General features: G+C 37.6%; 4 protein-coding genes across 4 annotated transcripts; 2 read left to right on the top strand and 2 right to left on the bottom strand.

Annotated features, from left to right (window-relative positions):
• The first annotated feature begins 711 nt into the window (after window positions 1–711).
• On the top strand, window positions 712–4,743 carry LOC7455529 (exocyst complex component EXO70A1). The gene has a single exon (XM_002315348.3). The coding sequence runs from the start codon at window positions 2,286–2,288 to the stop codon at window positions 4,287–4,289; it is 2,004 nt and encodes a 667-aa protein (XP_002315384.2). The 5' UTR covers window positions 712–2,285; the 3' UTR covers window positions 4,290–4,743.
• A 5,703-nt stretch (window positions 4,744–10,446) lies between these two features.
• Window positions 10,447–11,367, top strand: LOC7455531 (uncharacterized). The gene has a single exon (XM_002315349.4). The coding sequence runs from the start codon at window positions 10,447–10,449 to the stop codon at window positions 11,365–11,367; it is 921 nt and encodes a 306-aa protein (XP_002315385.4).
• A 550-nt stretch (window positions 11,368–11,917) lies between these two features.
• On the bottom strand, window positions 11,918–15,198 carry LOC7469481 (glutamyl-tRNA reductase-binding protein, chloroplastic). The gene is made up of 5 exons (XM_002316412.4): window positions 14,581–15,198; window positions 14,416–14,496; window positions 12,910–13,014; window positions 12,618–12,767; window positions 11,918–12,308 (listed from the first exon to the last, which is right to left on the bottom strand). The coding sequence occupies exons 1-5, from the start codon at window positions 14,971–14,973 to the stop codon at window positions 12,069–12,071; spliced, it is 969 nt and encodes a 322-aa protein (XP_002316448.3). The 5' UTR covers window positions 14,974–15,198; the 3' UTR covers window positions 11,918–12,068.
• Window positions 15,199–15,650: 452 nt separating this feature from the next.
• Window positions 15,651–18,334, bottom strand: LOC7490911 (uncharacterized). Its single transcript, XM_002316414.4, has 7 exons — window positions 17,950–18,334; window positions 17,797–17,862; window positions 17,536–17,672; window positions 17,394–17,431; window positions 17,258–17,303; window positions 16,563–16,727; window positions 15,651–16,153 (listed from the first exon to the last, which is right to left on the bottom strand). The coding sequence occupies exons 1-7, from the start codon at window positions 18,243–18,245 to the stop codon at window positions 15,978–15,980; spliced, it is 924 nt and encodes a 307-aa protein (XP_002316450.3). The 5' UTR covers window positions 18,246–18,334; the 3' UTR covers window positions 15,651–15,977.
• Window positions 18,335–18,696: the final 362 nt, after the last annotated feature.

Raw genomic sequence — 18,696 nt, 5'->3', positions numbered from 1 at the left:
AACATGCTATGTTACTAATTCAACGGGGTAACTTCTACCTGATTGTTTTGAAAACAACCATGCACCTTTATGCTGTTGTTTGGAATGTTGGAGAGTGGAATTGTGTTCTAAACAGACAAATATGTTTTTACTGTTTAAAACTAGTTTTAAAATTAATTTTTAAATTGTTTTGATGTGTTAATTTATTTAAAAAACAATTGTTTTCTAAGCAGAGAGAAGGGCCCATTTATAATTCAATCACTAAATAAATAATTATTCTGACAATTTACATGTGAAGCGAAGGGCCCATTTATAATCCAAACAAGATTGAAAAAGGTCTCAGGGGTCCATCAGTATTGGGTCAGCCACCTCATAACCCATGGTTTCGTGGGCAAATGTTAACAGTCAAGATCTGGATGCTCGGGATGCCATTGCAGCAGGATCATGGGCTCTGTGAATCCTAAACAGAGCAGGCATTATCCATATTAGCCCTCACAAACCACCATTTTCATCGAACATGTCCATGTGCGGGAGAACCCAATGGAATCTTACTCCAATTCTTTAAAGATTATTTTGGATATTTACCCGGTCTAGCCTTAGTGGCCCGGTAGCTCAACCGACCTGCGCTGCTTGACTTGAAGGAGTTAATTTTAAGGATTTTTTTTATAAAATTTGATCTCAAATGAACTGGGGAGATTCAAATCAAGGGTCACTTTGCCATTATCCACCCACTCCAAACTACCTCATTCAAGGAAGAGATACATCCGAGTAGGATAAGAAATTCCTTTCCTTCATCTTTAATCCCATTCTTCACACTGGAATCAGTTTCACAGTCAAAATAGTCCTCTTCTTGGATTGTGCCACTACTGTGAAACATGCTGGTCAGTCTTAGTCTCTTCATTGAAGCAGGGAAAGTGGAGCATCCGAGAATTTGCAAGCAGACAGAAAGGGGAGCAAAGGTGACATTGGTCGGAACATCAGAAAGAAACGGAAATCCTCTGACACTAAAGTTCCCATTGGACATATCAAATTATTTTTCTAAACCCTCCTGTCTGCTAATGTCAAACGGTGGATCAGCAAGATCATTCGAGTTGCCATAGCAGAGGAAAACAGAGAGACAACTACAAGAAGAACAGAATATTTAAACGTTGGGAAACAGTAGGGTTTTATTGGAAAGCACCGCTAGGAAAATAAATAAATTTGTGTACTAGCTCTACAAACATACACACACAGAAGAGAAGAAGCTTGCAGTTGCACGAAAACAAATACTTGTAACGGAAAAAGTGATGTATACGTGTAGAAAAAATCAAGTAAGCTTGGCAAGCGCCAATGGCAACTGTTTGGCACTAGAGACATGGAACTTGAAAGTTCCAAGTGACACTACACCTTCCCTTACGTCTTTTTTTTTTTTTTAGTTTTTTGAGTTGTATATATTGGTTTTTTTAATATATTTTCATGGGATTTCTTTCAATTTTACCATGTCATGATCCCAAAAAAGACTAATAGTAGATCAAACTAGGATGTTTAAACAAGGTTGTTGAGCTGTGATGACCAAACAAAATACGATGTAAGGAGGGGGGGGTGCATTGAAATGCAGAATTTATAGTCCTCCAAAAGACCTGAGGTGCTTGTTTTCTCGATTTCTTTGTCAAAAAAGCCACCTAAAATTTATCAAAACAAATAATTTTTGGAACACAAGCAAAGAGCACATGTCCTCTCTCTTAACTCTCAAGATTTTTGGATGCATCAAAATACAATAGAAGAAAGAAATTTGATATGCGCAATACTTTTGATCTTCTGCAATTCCTTCTTTGCATATCTTGACGTCGTCAATGGAGATCCTGAACAGGTAAGTTTTTTTTTTATTTTTGCTTGGTTGTTTAGTTGTTGATAGAAAGTAGAAACTTCAGTTCCTGTCATATTGGTATTTTGAGGTTGATGTCCAAAAGTGATACTTCAGTTGCTGTTTTTAAAGTTCAAGTGGGGTTATTTTTCTGTTTTTGAATTCTGGAAGTCCATGTTAGTCTATTGATTCTGCATTACGTGGTTGTTGGGGTTTCTGAGAGATGTTTGTTTTGCAAGTGAGGTTTGGTTTGAATATGGCTAGTCTTGTGTTTTTTTTTTTTTTACCTGATTTGGTGAGTTTGGTAAAGAAAAAGTAAAATGAGTGACAGAGAAGAAACTAAGAGAGAATCCTTTTGGACAATTTGTTGAATCTTGACAATGCAGTGTAGTATTTAAAGACCAGATGAAATAGTAGTTGAGTCATTTCACTGGGAATTTGAGGGCTAGGGCTTGATTTGGCAATGTCTCAAGTGGATGGCATTGACAATCTTGTAGCTTCCAGGATAGTCTTGAAGACCAGTATAGAGAATTCAAGAGCTCTTGCCTCTGCTTTTGACAGTACAGGCCAAAGATTGGAGGGGATGAAACAAAGATTACCATCTCTGGAAGCCGCTGTTAGACATGTCCCCAGGCAAAAGTGCACATTTGTTGCAATTAGAGAGCATATTGATCGTGCCATTGGCCCTGCCGCAGCGGTGCTAAAGGTGTATGATATCATTCAAGAGCTCCAGAAGTCACTATTGTCTCACCCGTGTTCTGATCTTTCAACTTACCTGCTAATGGTGAAACAGCTTGAGGAATCATTGAAATTTCTGGCTGACAACTGCAGGCTAGCAATTCAGTGGCTGGAGGCTATTCTTGAGTTTCTGGAAGATAATGCAGTTCATGATGATCTTTACATCTTGAACGTCAACAAGTCATTGAGCATCCTGCAAGAGTTGCAAGCCACTGACAAACATGCTCGGCTCGGTGGGGGAATTCTCTGTGCTGCATTGGACAAACTTGAAATTGAATTCAAGCAGATTCTTGTGGAGAACCGCATTTGTGTTGTTTTGGATTCTTTCTCATCTTCTATTAGAAATCAAGCCTCCATTGCTCCATCTCCTCTGCCAGTGGCTGTTATACAGAAGCTTCAGGCTATTGTTGAGAGGCTAGATGCAGATAATAGGCTTGAGAAATGCATTTCGACTTATGTTGAAGTTCGGTGTCTGAATACCATGAGAAGTTTTCAAGCTCTTGACTTGGATTACCTCAACCAGTCATTCAACGAATTTGATGATGTGCAAGATGTTGAGTGTTACGTTGATCAATGGTGCAAGCATTTGCAGTTGGCTGTAAAGCAAGTTTTTGAAACTGAATATAAGCTTTGCAGTGATGTGTTTGAGAAGAATGGACCAGAAGTTTGGATGGATTGCTTCGCAAAAATCGTTACACAATCTGGAATTCTTTCTTTCCTCCGCTTTGGAAAGAAGATTACAGGGTGTAAGAATGATCCAGTCAAGCTCATGAAGCTACTGGACATTTTTTCGACGTTGGACAATCTGAGAGTGGATTTCAACAGACTTTTTGGAGGGTCAGCATGCATTGAAATCCAGACTATGACTAGGGATCTCCTCAAGGGAGTTGTTAATGGAGCTTGTGAGATTTTCTGGGAACTTCCGATCCAAGTGGAGCTGCAAAGGCGAAGCTCACCTCCTTTAGATGGCAGTGTTCCAAGGCTAGTAAGCTTTGTAACCGATTACTGTAATCATCTACTAGGGGATGATTATAGGCCACTATTGACTCAGATTCTGACAATTCAACAGAGTTGGAAACAAGAGAAGTACCAAGAGGAACTCGTTACCAACCAGATTTATTACATAATAAAGCAGATTGGTCTAAACTTGGATGCATGGTCAAAAGCCCACTATGATCTCACACTGTCCTACCTTTTCATGATGAATAACCATTGTCATTTTTGCTGCTTGAAAGGGACAAATCTTGGAGGTTTGATGGGAGATTCTTGGTTGAAAGCTCATGAACAGTATAGGGACTATTACATGACTCTTTACCTGAGAGAAAGCTGGGGAAAAATATTTGCTTCTCTTAGCCAAGAGAGGGGATTTGCGGGGGATTTGGTCAAGAAGAGACTGAAGTCATTCAATGAGGAGTTTGATCACATGTACCAGAAGCAATCCAATTGGGTTGTTCCCTGCGAAGACTTAAGGCTGAAGATGTGTAAACTTGTTGTCCAGGCTTATGTACCTGTTTACAGGAGCTACTTGCAGGACTATGGATTCCAGGCTGAAACTGATGCTAGTCCCAGCAGACATGTGAAATACACTACGCAAGGTTTGGAAGCCATGCTCAGCTCTCTCTTTCAGCCAAAGCTAAGCAAGTCTGGCAGCACCAAACACAACCGTTTGATTGGTAAAATAAAAGACATCGTGACAGATAACTTTCGCTTGACACTAATGGCTGTATAAAGCGTACAAGGTTCTTACAGTTGCCTCTTCTCTCTGTTATCTACTAGCTAGCTTCTTCTTCTTCTTTTTTAATTTCTCCTAGAAATTCTAGCTCCTGTCTTGTGTATGTTTGTTCATCTGCCAAATGAAAACACATCGCTTGGTGGTTGAGGTCCTCTGGCAAGTTGCAATTGAAAGGTGAAGTTTGCTTGTATCGGCTTGTACCGATACTTCTGAACACGGTGAGTTTGGTGGGGAAGTTGTACTCTTGCTGTTCGTAACTTTCTGGTTAAGAATGATGACGATGGAATGGAGGGGTAACGATTACAAAATCACAGATCATTATGTCAATGTGGCTTATAGTCTTAATCTTAATAGATTATTATAATATTAATTTCTATAAACTTTGACTTGTAGAAACTTTTTAATAGTTGACCAGTTGATATGAAAAAATCATATTTTTTTGTGATTTAAATTTGACCAGGTGAACTTCAAAAAACAATTATCTAAAATAAAATGAAACAACATGTTTGAAAAAAATAATTGATTCAATTCAATGTAAATTGACCTAGTAATTTAATGATTCGAGTCCAGTCTGGACTGAATCTACAACTATAAAACTGTGTGTTGATGCACCATTTAGAGAAGGACCAATAAACTAAATTATGAAGTCCTGGAATTCTCTTGTCTTAGAACGAGGCGTTGAATTAGTTGATCCAATTTCTCATCAGATGATCCACCTTTCTCCACAGCTTGCCTTGCCTTTCTCCCAAACTCTTGTGCCCTTTCCCTGGCCTTCTTTCTCTTTAACTCCTTCACAGCATCGCACGTCACATTGTGTTTGCATCACGTTCTCGAGGGACTATGAGCCCTGCTTCTTCACAGCATCGCACGTCACATTGTGTTTGCATCACGTTCTCGAGGGACTATGAGCCCTGCTTTTAGCCCCTTTGCCATATACCGAGCGTTCAATCCTTGCTCTGCTTCCATCCGTTGACAAGCCCTCCGACACTGAATTCCATCCACAGTGAGTTACTGGGTGTGCTAGTATACCCCTCTGGTCCACCCAATCACGTACGACCAAGCCCTCTTTCCCTGATCCTTTCCTCCCATCCAACTGGTGGGATCCATGTACTTGACCTGACCACCCAAATGAACGGTTGCCCTGCCTTCTCCAACCCAAGAGCAATCTCTTCCATCTGAACGTCTGTCATATATGATTGGGAACCAAATGCAACATAGATCACATTACCTGGACCCACCTCTTCCATTTCATGGTCCAGCCACTTGATGTGCGGGCTAGATTGCTTTTGATCATTGTGGGGCCCTGAATTCATCAAATCTTGTTTAAGTAGAAGTGGCTGGACAATCTAGGGAAGTCATTTTTGTGTAATGGAAATGGAACTGAAGCCATGCTTTGGCCTCTCTTTGATTCAGAGATTCAAAGGCCGCAACTTGGTCCTCTTCCAGCTCTTCGAAACTGTTAACCAAGGTACCCCAGCTGCTATGCCAGAATTGCCCGCATTGGATTGTTATCATCACCGGGCCTAACTGAGCCAGGGGAGTCATTTTTGTGTATTGGAAATGGAACTGAAGCTAAATTTATAGGCTCAGAATTAGACAAACTAGGCAGGCATGGAACATGTAGTGAGACACTTCTTGCAATAACTACAGGTAACACACCCATCCCACCACAGACGATCCTAGGAATATTGAACATGCGACATGAATCAAGTGTCCAAGGTAAGAACACGTCCGAAGTAACACAAATTGGAGTGCTGCTATCAGAATTACACATCTCTTTAAGAACATCTTCAAAAGGTTGTCTGAGTTGTTTGGCGGCATAGTAAAAAAGGGAAAGAGAGATCCGGAGAAGGAAGATGGTTAGTATTTCCACACCCTTCTGGTAATCCTTGAACTCTTGGAAAAGGGATCGTGGACAAAGAGATTGTCGGGTAGGTAGAGGTTTTGGAAAGGGTGAACGGAGCATTTGCAGGGGTGGTAATGATGGTTGCTTTTAGGCTACGGTCAGCTAGTTCCTTTGACAAGTCGAGTGTGCCCTTGAGCCATGTATGGGAAAATCACCGCATGAGGTGGTGAAGGGGTGTGCTGAAGCTATCCATGATTGAGCAAAACTATAATTCTGAAATCTGTAACTCAATTCCCCTAATCTTTTCCATGGATATGTGAAGAATTAGTACATGTAAATGGGATTGTATTTATGTGATTAAAATAAACCATTGACATGGCTCTTGATATCTCATTAATCCAACATACAAAGAATGATTAATCTTTGATTGGAAAACAGTTAGACGTGCATTAATGTAAAATTTATTTATTGATGAATCCTTACACGGTACGTTCAAGGTATCCTTCAGATTCCATGAAGCAATTAAATGGAGAATACTCTCCATGCATCCATCCACTCAAAACCAGCCTCTGCCCCATTCAACAAGCACCTGATTGGACATGAATTTGAGGAGGATAAGAAATTCCCTCCATCTTAACACAAGTCTCAACTTCTTCAGAATCAAAAGACAACTCTTCTTGAATTGTGCCACCAGTATTGAACATGTTGGTCAGTCCAATGGGAGCAAATTTGATGCCAGGGCTGCCTTGTTTCTTGACAGGAGGGACAAAGCTGGAGATCTCAAATGTAGATGGATTGATGGTGATCGAAATACTTGACTGTTCAGTGTTAAACCCGACCTTTGGCAAGTCATGGGTTATATAGGTTGATTTAGGTTAATTTAATTTTTTATTTTATAAAAAAATAAAAATAATATTATTTAAAAAAAAATTGAATGAGTTTTTCATGAGTTCACCTGAGTTTTTAACCAAATCACACTAATTTTTTTATTTATTAATTTTGTTAAAACTCAGCTTGATCTAGAATTATGCATGTCACATGTAAATTAACAAGGAATGAGGCAAATTTTAAAATAATCATCAAAACATTTACTTCATAGCAAAATTCTCAATCATGTGAAATATTGTTAGGATAGTTTTAAAATATTAAAGCTAAATTCTTTTTTTATTGGATTTTAGATATATTATATATTTATATCTAAGTCTGTGCTTTGATAAAAAAAAAAATACCCAAAATGAAATCCAATATTAAACGATAACATAGAAACAAATAAATTTACCATCATGCCAGATGTAAAAGACTGCAAATTCCTTATTTTTTTTTTTTTTTTAATGCAAGCAGATATTAATAATTGATTTGTGTAATGAATGAAGATAGATTAATTGGGATTGGTCCTAAAACAAAATTTCAGTGCCTATAAATACATAGAAACAAGAGACCATTAGAGTCTCTCATCAGTTTCAGCCCATTAAAGTATTTGCTGCTAAGTCTGTCTACTATGCGTCCAATTCATTGTCCAATTCAGGGATGCACCCAATTAACATATCTGAATCACCACCACCACCCCCCGTCTAGACCGCAACCTCACAGGTCTAAATCACGAAAACTCCCTGCTGTAACTGAATTCCCACGCGAAGGATTTGAAGAAAGATTTATTGACGCGGATTTAAAAGAAATTCCACTAGCTACTTGATGAGCTCTCAATTGGATTATCAAGACTGTCATTGACAACCCTATTAGATAAAACTAGGCAAATCCTGGGCTCTACAAAGTTGAGTTCTTGGTGGTGGGATCAATAAAGGCCTCTCTGTGGCCATTATCTTGAGCTAAAGCAACTCTCCACCAACATAAGACCTGGTAATAATCTCTCTCAATCAAAAATCACAGCAAAAACATAGAGCAGCAGCAGCAAAGATTTGACTTTCAACCAAAACCCAGAAACTAAAACAGCTTAAGCTACAAAAAGACAACAAATTCAACAGACTTGGAGGAAAATCACCTGTACTATGAGCTCTCTTTACACTCTGAAAACTCTCAACACATGTTTCTCATGCAAAACTAAAGCAAAACCAAAGACAAGTACAGGGAGAAATGAACCGAGAGGCCTAAAAATGATTGCAAAAGAGCTGAGTTTGTGCAAAAGTAATGGTGGTTGAAGATGCGTGTTGTACTAATAGAGATGCTTGCAGTTGAGGAGAAGGGAGATGGAGGTTAAAATGGTCTGTTTAAGTTTTCAACGGTTAACAGGAAGAAAGAAGGATATTGCACACTCACATGAACCACTGGAAAAAAAAAAAAGATGCTTCAAAATAACCGAGGTTGGAGTTGGACCTCAGTTATTTGGTCGGTCCCACTAATAAAAACACTAACCAAACGCATAGTTATAAAACGTAGAAGCAATCAGAAAAATAAACAGCTTACAGTTTTATCAAATTAATTATTTGTTGATTTTTTATATTAACATATTAAAATTATTAAAAAATATGAATTTAAGATTTTTTTTAAAAAAAATATACTTTTAAAAATCATCGGAGTTTTGTAATGAGACTTGACTCATGTAATAACCAAATATTTTTTTTTAACTCTATAATTGAAGCAAAACATCCCATCTATCCCCGTCAATAGAATTCTATCTGCATTATACCCGTTCAAAAAAAAAAAAGGTATGGTGGAAAATTGAGAGCTGGGTTTTAGAAGGAAGCTCAGTTGAGAGTTTACGAATGTATTAGGGATCAAACTGTGAAAGAACAAGTTATTGGGAGCTCAGATATAGATTTGGGTTATAGCTTAAGAGTAATTTGATATTTTCCCAACTCAAAAAACAAACGAATCTCCAAGCTTTAGATCCTCCCGCTGCATTATTTGACCTTTTTTAAAATATATATATATATATTAATGTAAGGTCCTGCTCAGTTTGTGTGCACTTTAACTAATCTTAACGGATTCTGAAATTAACGATTAGGTAAGCCTCCAGTGATTATCAATATTAATAACCACATGGCTCGAATCTGAAATTATAGGGGGAGCAAACCCCTTAGTCTCAAGTTATTACCACTGAACCACCTACCTGAGTTTACTTTTGCTTTATAGCTTAGAAGTACATCCTAGTTTTACAAAAAAAGTTATTAAACCCAGTTTGTTATACGGTACAATTTTTTTTAATTTGAATTAATTTATTTTTATTTATTAAAAAAATTAAAATAATATTGTTATGAAAATAATTTTTTAAAAAACAAATTAAATTAAATTTTGTTCATATCGTCAAACCAGGTTAGAAGCTGGATCGACCAAGTCTTGGGTCGACCTTTAGACCGGACCAGAATTTATAACTATGGTCTATACCTAAATATTTTGGTCTTGCCACTTACAATTAATTAATGAAAATATGAATAGATCAAAAGATACTAATTAGTAAAGTGGTTGATTAAGCAAAGGTGATGATGAATACGTGGAAGAATTATCCCCAGATCAACCTCCCTCTATAAAGAATGTCCTCGCATAGTCCGTTGATCAAGGTAGGATTATAGGTGTAATGCTGCTGCACTCTGATATATAAAAAGTGGTAATGTCCGAGGGAGGTGAGAACAACAAGGCATTGCAATCGTCATCGTCTTCAATTTTCTATTCCTTGCTTCTTTCAAAACCATGGCTGTCAAACGTCATCGTCTTCAATTTTCTATTCCTTGCTTCTTTCAAAACCATGGCTGTCAAACCTGCTACCACATCTGATTCGAAAAATAATCTAAATAATTGGATTATTCAGTTGATTTGCAGGCCACCGAATCAATTCAAAATCGGATTAACCATTTTTATTGGTTAACGTAGTCCGTTTTGGACTGGATTTAACCGGATAGCTAATAACCAAGCTTGGTTAATAAGATTTTATTGGTTTAATATCTATTTTTATTTAATTTTATTTAATTTAAAACTCAATAGGTATTGGATAATGGGATTTTCAAGTAAACCTATTAGATGAGTTTAGCAGACTATGATATAAACTAAATCTTCAACTATTTCTTCCTTGGACAGTTTTATTTTGAAGTAGTATTATATTTCATTATTAACTTTGTGCTTGCCGTACGAAATTTCATGTTTGCATTCGGATCTTGACTGATGGGGGCAACCCGCCATAACACATTAAAACACTGCAAATATTTGTTGAAGACTTTTTCTGTTTTATATAGTGTCCGTTTCGAATGATAGAACTGCATATCTGTACAAGTGAATTCAGTTGAAACCTTGCCACAAAACCAGTAGTCTCAAATCCCATTGCTTTCTACCCCACTGAGATCTCCTAGACCAGCAGCCATGGTTGCAACTCCATTGAATGTGATTGGAATCTTGAGGGAAGCCATTACAATATTAGCAAGAAATGGGAAGTTCATGCTCCAAGTCATGCTTACCATACTCTTTCCTTTCTCTCTTATTGGCCTGCTTCACTATCTTTTAGCAGGCTTTTTAATTGAAAGGGTTGAGGATAGCTATGAGAAGAATTCTCCTCTTGGTCAAAAAGATGTAAGAACTCTTATAGGGCTTGAACTTGCTTTTTTTGCTGCCTTTTTCTTTGTATGCTTCTTCGGAATTATGCTAACGATTCATGCATCAGCTTCTAGCTATCTTGGTAAAAATATGGGGCTGAATGATCTGATTTCGTCTATCCATTATGCCTGGAAGAAACCATTGATCACTTGGCTATGTGTTTCTCTTTTTACTTTGACTTATGCTGTTTTAGCCATAGTCTTGATCAAATTGGTCAGCCTGCTTGATCCTAACAGTTATGCTATTTATCTGTGGGGTTGGTTTTTGACAATTCTGGCTGCCCTTTTTTACCTTTATCTTGATGCAAGTTGGACTCTTGCACTTGTGATCTCAGTTTTGGAAAATGATTCTTGCGGAACAAAGGGACTGAAAAGATCAGAAAAACTTATCAGAGGAAGAAAAATTCAAGGGTTTCTCCTTATGTTCATTTTAACTGCACTTGTTGTCCCAATCTATGTTCTGCTCTATGTTACAGCAACTGATGATGATGATGATGATGAGCTTGGTCCCTTCGCTCAGTTTGCCTTTAGGTTTGTAGCAACAGTTCTCTTCTGCCTATCCAAGTTCTTTGTCTCTGTGGTTTTTACTGTGTTCTACTATGAATGTAAGCAGAGTGAGGGAGAGAGAGTAGTTATGGAGTTGGGAGTTGGGTACAGTTTAGCTCCTCATAAACTTCAAGTTGAATTCTAGTTTTTCTTTAGATTTTGCGAATGGGTTACTCTTTCATTGACTTTTGTATTTTGTTTTTGTTCCTACTTCTTTACATCTGAGGAGACATGTTGATTCAATACCCATTCCAAGATCTTGCGGATAGTTCTTTTAAAGCTCTCATTGATGTTTCCAATTAGTCAGCCGGTGCCCTTTGTCTCTTCTTGTTTGTTCCTATATTACAAGGACCAGGATTTTTCTTACCTTGAATTCTAAGAAGTGTTGCTAGATGAGAATGGCTGCATCATGCAACAGTAACAGTCTGAAACGTATATTTTCAATGGATTGTAACAAATGCATTCCTTTCAACAGTTCAGGCTCTGTATATAGCAAGAGTCAGAGCATGGATGGTTGGGACCATAAATTTTATGCATAGACAAAAGAGGATGGGTCTAAGAAAGAGATCTTAGAGGATAAAAGAAACAAGAAACAATCATGTGTAACACAGAGAGATCATCAAGTGCATTTTGAGTTTAAGAATTTGAGCATGCTTTAGAACAACTAAAATAGATATGATGCAGCACATGAACCCTTGCCAATCAAATTCGTAATTTCAACAAATTTGTCTGAATGGATGGGTCAATCTTGAACCATCAAAAGTATGGACAATAAAAACTCAGCAAAGAATTGTCATTAAGGGCCTCCTATCATAGTATCTCACAAAAATTATGAAAAATTACTTGTTACAATCCCTTGTGTGTTATCTGCTTTAATTGCTGCACCTTCTTAAAGTTCAGCGTCTGGTAGTTTTTTTCCACCTCCCAAGCAAGCTGTGACATACCATTGAATGAGGACTTGGCACCCTTCACATCAGTCACTTCTCTTGGGAAAGGAATTCGGACATCAAACGTGCCTTTCTGAGGAGACCAAAGACGCATGTCAAAGCCTAGCCTATCAACCCATATCATCTTCGCTTCTGACACCTGTCAAGCCAATTGGAAATTAAGAACAAGTAATCTAATAAAAACAAACCTTAGTAAAACCTCAATACGCTGGAACAGGGATGAAGCAGGCACGATTTTTGCACCGATTTTTTTTGTATCATCAAAATGCATTTGCCCCAAAAAGGTTTTATTCTTTTTATTTATATCTAGTTTTATATCATGCAACCTGGGATAAATTGCAGGTGCGTGTAAAAAATTCAAGGTACATTTGCTTTCTCTCAAGTAAGCAATTGTGCAGATAAACTGCCAATAGCAATGAAGATGATAAGAGTTCTGTTGGCAGCAAACCTGGAAGTCCAAATCAACATATACATTGCAAAAGCGGCTAACATCTTCCATGTTCTTGTCATTGATCTCATTGGCAAATGCTTCTGCAAAGTCTCGGAGTGGATCAGGGCTAGCATTTTTATAATCAGAAGATGAGACCCATACACCATCCTGAAATAGGTAAAGAGATCAATATTTTCCTAAAATTATATAACCCAAAAGCAATTACCTTCAAAAGACAGAGCAAAGAAACCAGTATTCGGCAAGAATTACATAACAACACAGCCAATCACCAAGAAAAATCCCATCATACCTCCATGAAGTCTTCCATTTGAAGTACCCGCTCCATGGCCACAACATAAATAAGTTCATCCTTAACTTCTTCTCCAAATCTCTTTTTCCACATTGAATGAGCCCGCTGAAAAGAAAGGCAAATTCCAGTAAAAGTTACGGACAAAGAGATCATAGCACAACCATAAACAGAGAAAAATAAAGCATGCGTTCAGTTAAGTAGACATCATGTTGATAAGGACCAAAATCTGCTAGCTTCCATGCTGTGAGGTGCTTAGCCATGCTTATGTTCCATAGGAGACCTAAGTGCAGCAATTTAATCAGCCTAAATTACCTATTGTGTGACCCATTTTGCCCAGTCCTTAAAAGCCACCAGGCATGTTGGAGCCAAGTTCAATGAGATGATGAGAAAAATCAGACCTCCTCCGTGGCAACAGTAACCAGGGTAGGACTACAAATCAGGTTCAGGTTTTCCATTTGAGAAACAATCAGTATTCCCTCTCAAATCAAGGTGAAACTAGGAATTCAATCAAATTTTGCATTCAGCATCTTAGCTGGTCAGGTAGCTTGACTACCTTGTTCCTCCAGCTCAAATTAGGTCAAAAAAAGATGGTTGAATCTCAATTTATAGAAAGAAGGTGGGTTCCCACTAAACATTTTGGAGCTAAGCAATTGTAGCATGAACAATAAAGCACACATGTAGTTACCTGGACATCATGTGCATCTAGGACACATCAAAACCTAACAGCTACTTTGCTATGTTTGAGCTTAACCACACTCGTACTAACATCCAAGAAAGACATGCAGCAAATTAATCTGCCCCAGTTATGGCAAGCCCATTTTCCCCAAACCCAGAAAGCACCATTTCTACAGAGTGCAAAAAATCCTGCTCTAGGCAGCATTGAGGAGCAGATAGATAAAGATGAAAACATATTCAATTGAATTAGCAACCATGGGGATAGGACTACTACACATCATGTCCAGGTTCTCCATTTGAGTAAAAATCAATCTCCCCACCTCATATCAAGCCCAAACTATTAACTTGATCGCTTTTTTGCTACTCAATCTTAGCTGCTAAAGCAGCTTGATTAGCATCCCCTCCAGTCCAAAATAGTTCCAACAGGATAACCGCAACTTGCAGTGGGAAGATGGCAGTGATCCGGATGGGTTCTAAATATACTCCCATTGCAACTTCTATTTAATCAATGATTCAACTAGAGGGATTCTCAACTTATAACTACATATTTTTTATTCCAGAAACAAGTAAAATATAGCTTGCTGAAAACACTTCCATTAATCTCGATAACTTCCACAAACCATATGTTAATAGTCAATGGGGTTCCATTATTAGCAGACAATCCTTGTTCCATTGACAAAATTTTACCAATCTTTCCAAAACCAGCAGTCAAATTTACTTCAAAGTCTTCATTTTAGTGTAATGTTCTACCACAAACTGCTAAAACCACAGTGCTTATGCAACAAAAATCACTACAAGCAACCAATAAAAATGAAAAGAAAAAAAAATTACCTTCAAAAGCTTTGTGTCCTCAGGCTTGTCAAGGCTTCCTTGAATTGTGCACTGAGGTGTCCTCATTCCAGATTGCTCTAACTAATTCCAACAATCAAACATGTTTAATACATAAAGATTATATCCTTTTCCATTATGAAGAATCAATGGATTGAATTGAATTACCTGAACATGAAGACTAGACCTTCTATCAACAGAAAACTGTCTATGAGAATCACTCAAGCACAAAATAGGAGTGCCATCATCATCAACAGCAAACCTAACACCAACACTCAAAGGCCAGCCATCTGGGGTCAAAGTAGAAAGAGTGCCAACTGAAGATAACTCCATGATGGTTCTTGAAATTTCAGCAGGAAAGGGCTTATCATTTGAGGATCCAACAACATGAGTAGGTGGCTCCGCTGATACAGTTGAAAGAGAGCATTTTAAGGAGAATTGGGGGAATGGTTTTTGCTGCTTTAGAGGTGTGAATTGGTGGGGCTTTGTTGTTGTTGGTTTTGGGAGAAAGAGAGAAGGGAGAGGTAAGTTAGTGGTGAGAGATTGGGTTTGGAGATGCATTTGTGACTTGTGAGAGAGAGGACAACTTGGGTTTAGGAATTCAAGAACTAATTTTTGTGTAAAAATCTTGATGGCCAAACAATGGACTGATAGGAGTCTTTTGAGAAACCAGAACAGAAGACATGGATGATGTTGATAAAGAGCCCTCAAAGTGAGAAATGGGAAGGATAGTTTCTTTTTACATTCACCACCCCAGTATTTGTAAAATTGCAAAATGCCCTTGTTATGTCCGATACATTACACAAGGTGGGAACTCGACATGATCTGGGATTTCACCCTCTCCGAATTGATTCGGAGCGATCTAATTGACGAATTAAATCTAGTTTTATTTTAAAATAATAATAAAATAACATCTTTTTAATAGATCTGAATCAATCCATCCAACTCAAATTTAATAATCTTGTTGCACATGTTCTCTACCAACAACATGAAGAAATTAGCCTGATCTCAGCAAAATCATCACTTGAGATTTTGCTGTGTTGTCTTAAACTTTTCCCTCTTCAAACGTTACATGAAGTTGAAATAAAGAAATAATGTTTCAGTAGACAGATGGGCACTTCCCTGTTTTGAATTTTCGATTCACACAAGAATTTCAGCAATGGCTTGTCTGAAAAAAAATTAAAACTTGCTGTTTTTTTTTTTTTTCCTTTGAGAATAATAAAATGTTGAATCCGTGGTAAAAAAAGAAAGATATGGTAGTGAAGCTTGGAATTCTGTATGCGCACTGCATCTACATGGCGCCGTACTCCAGGCTACTTATCAACAGCATAGCATACACATAAAACTCCTCTTTCTCCCTTTGATATTACAATTCATAGATGACAGAAGCCAGCTTCAAGATTCTGTAACAGAACTAGACGAGCATTACAGAAACTACACTTCTTTTCTTCTTCCATGACCATTTCAAAAGCTTGTCATGGATTTGTTTCTAGTGATTCTACTTGAGGGCTCAAGATCTGATCAGCTGCTCTTGATCAACTAAGTTAAGGAAATAAACACAATTTTTATGGATATTCTCTGGGTGGTGCATAATCTTTAACCATCAAAATCTCATCACATAACTTCTGAGGAACTTGCTGTAATTCCTTCCCTTCTTGCCATGCTTGCCCCACTAGCACCCCAGGTCCAACGTGACGAATATATATGACAACCTGATCATCGAAAGGGTACGGGTGTTTTTCTGCAAAAGTAAAGACACTCTTTAAGACTAGTCCAAACATTATGCGGAAAAGGAGGGAATGTTAAATAGACCTATACACATTATATCATCAAATAGAGCTGTAAATAATTTTGTCATAAATCATGTCTATTGAATTTTATTTTTCAGGTAAGCTTATGGTTGCTTCCATTGGCACAAATGAGATCAAATTTCTGCAAGGGTGAGAGTAACATTATTTATAGATAACTATCACGGAGTCCTGTGTCCACTGGCATGAAATTGTTAGATGCAAATGCAAATCAGGGCCATATGAAGTCAAAACAGTGATGGTGAGGAGAAACTCTACCAACTTTTTCGCATTTCAATTAGAAAAATAGTCATCAGAAACTATAAATCCTTTGCACTAGTACAATTCTTAGATAAATCCCACCTGGTATTGGAAAGTGTCGTGGATAATTACAGAGATCCAAGTGCCCATCTCCAAATTCATATGCTAAATCACAGGGCTGCTCTGTAGACATTACTTCCTTCTGCTCCACGACCTTAAAATACAATGGACTAAAGGTTTTTGTGATTTGAGCCAGCACTGATCCACCTGTTCAAGCATTATTGTTATCAGTTAACTAAGATTAGGTCTGAGCTAACCATCTTCATAGTTCATCAGATATATATACTATACACAGGGACAATTGAGTGCTTTTAAAGCCAGAAACAAAAAGATTTTTTAAGAATATCCATTACAAATTTTATAAAAAAGAATCAATTTTTGAGGCAACTGATCAAGTCTCAAACAACTTAGAAACAAATCATTATCTGTCATGCACATCACTTAATAGATTCAACTCTTCTACAACCACCTCCACCCGCCCCAAGCCTTTAAGTTAAATATGAATCTGTCTGTAGATGGGGAAACCAAATTTTCAAATACTGAAAACTTTGCTTCTGCTATTTTTCACAGCATCTTTCCATTTTTTTCTGCCTTACTCCCATCCCTACCCCTCCCCTCCAGTCCTCTACAAACTCACATCCAATAAACACATAAACAAATACAGACAAATAATTGAAGCCTTGTTCTTTACAGTGTAAAATACAGTATCACAACGAAAAAAATGCAGCTGAACTTACCAATAAATCTCCCATAAACCTCCCCATTATCGCAACGGAAAATAACCTGAGACGTAAAAAAAATGCACCAATCATAGACATCTCATCACATGCAAAAGGGAACAAATTATAAAAATAAAAGCACTTTAGATCTCACCATCTTGAACGATTTCATCCAAGAAACATCCAAACCACCTAGTTCACAACATTCCACATTAAAATCACATTATCACCAAAACTTCACAGTTCACACTCCACACACACCTACGTAACCAAAACCAACAATTCAAATAATTTACCTCCATTACTTCTACAACTATAAAACTCAAATGACAATTCACCATCTTCACAACACAGCAAGTCAGACCCACATTTCTTTGCTAACTTAGCATCCTCATATCTCATGCCAGCTATCTCCCAAGCTCTTGACATTAGCCTACACATAAATTAATTCCCATTCAAACGAAATCCGTGAAAAAATCCAAACTTTACTACAACCCTTTATAGTAAACATCAAACTCTTAAACTTGAAAAATTAAAAACACAAGTAGAAACACTACCTAGGTTGTTTTATCAGAGACAGCAATCTAAGACGCCTTTCTTCTGGTATATCTTCAATTTTACTCCTGCAATTCAAAATCAAATCACCAGTCAGTAGGCTGCAGCAACAGGTTGCTGGTAAAGTAAATGACAAGGCTTTCACTGAAACTAACCAGAGGTAAGCAGCTGGATTGTAAGTGTCAGGGTCAAGAGGGATAAGCTCCTTAGGTGGGTCAAGAAATGTGACAACATCTTCTTCTAGTAACTCATATGGCTTCTCATCCCAGATGGATGACAAGCGTCTTCTCTCAACGGCTCTGATTGCACCACTAGAAGAAAAGAAGGAGAACAGTGGACCCTTGGAGATTGTGAAGCTAGCATGTGGCAGTTGGTGTTGGTGAGGGAGGAGGAGATGGTTGATTTTTGGAGGTGGTGAGGAGAGGAGATTGTGTAAAGCTGTTGCCTTCATCTTGCTCACCGAGACGCAGAAAGATTGGAGGGTTTTTGAAGGGGCTTATAGCCACTGTTGTAAAACCCGGACCGGACCAGCGGGTTAATCTGAGACATGTTTAATCCGGGGCTAAGACCAGTCTATGCTGAAGAAAAAACAAAAGAAAAGGATGGAAAAAACTCGGCTGATCCTGTAAAAATACCGGGTTGACTTGTTGATTTGCTTGTTTATTAAAAAAAAATAGTTATTTTTTAAAAAAAAAAGTTAATCCAATAGATTTTTTTGACCCGGACATTATTCCGGGTTGAGTTTTACTTCTAAGCTTTTAGCTTGCTAGTTAAAAAATGGTTTGTGATCAATTTAATTCCTTCAGTATATTAATAACATGTTTGGAAATGCGGTGCAAACTATATTTTAAAAAAATTTAAATTTTTTTTATTAAAATTTAATATGATTGGTATGTTTTGGG

The sequence above is a fragment of the Populus trichocarpa genome, chromosome 10 (genome assembly GCF_000002775.5).
Source record: "Populus trichocarpa isolate Nisqually-1 chromosome 10, P.trichocarpa_v4.1, whole genome shotgun sequence".
Taxonomy (NCBI): Eukaryota; Viridiplantae; Streptophyta; class Magnoliopsida; order Malpighiales; family Salicaceae; genus Populus; species Populus trichocarpa.
The sequence above is the reverse complement of the archived record's forward strand: the minus strand, read 5'-3'. Positions and strand labels throughout refer to the sequence as shown.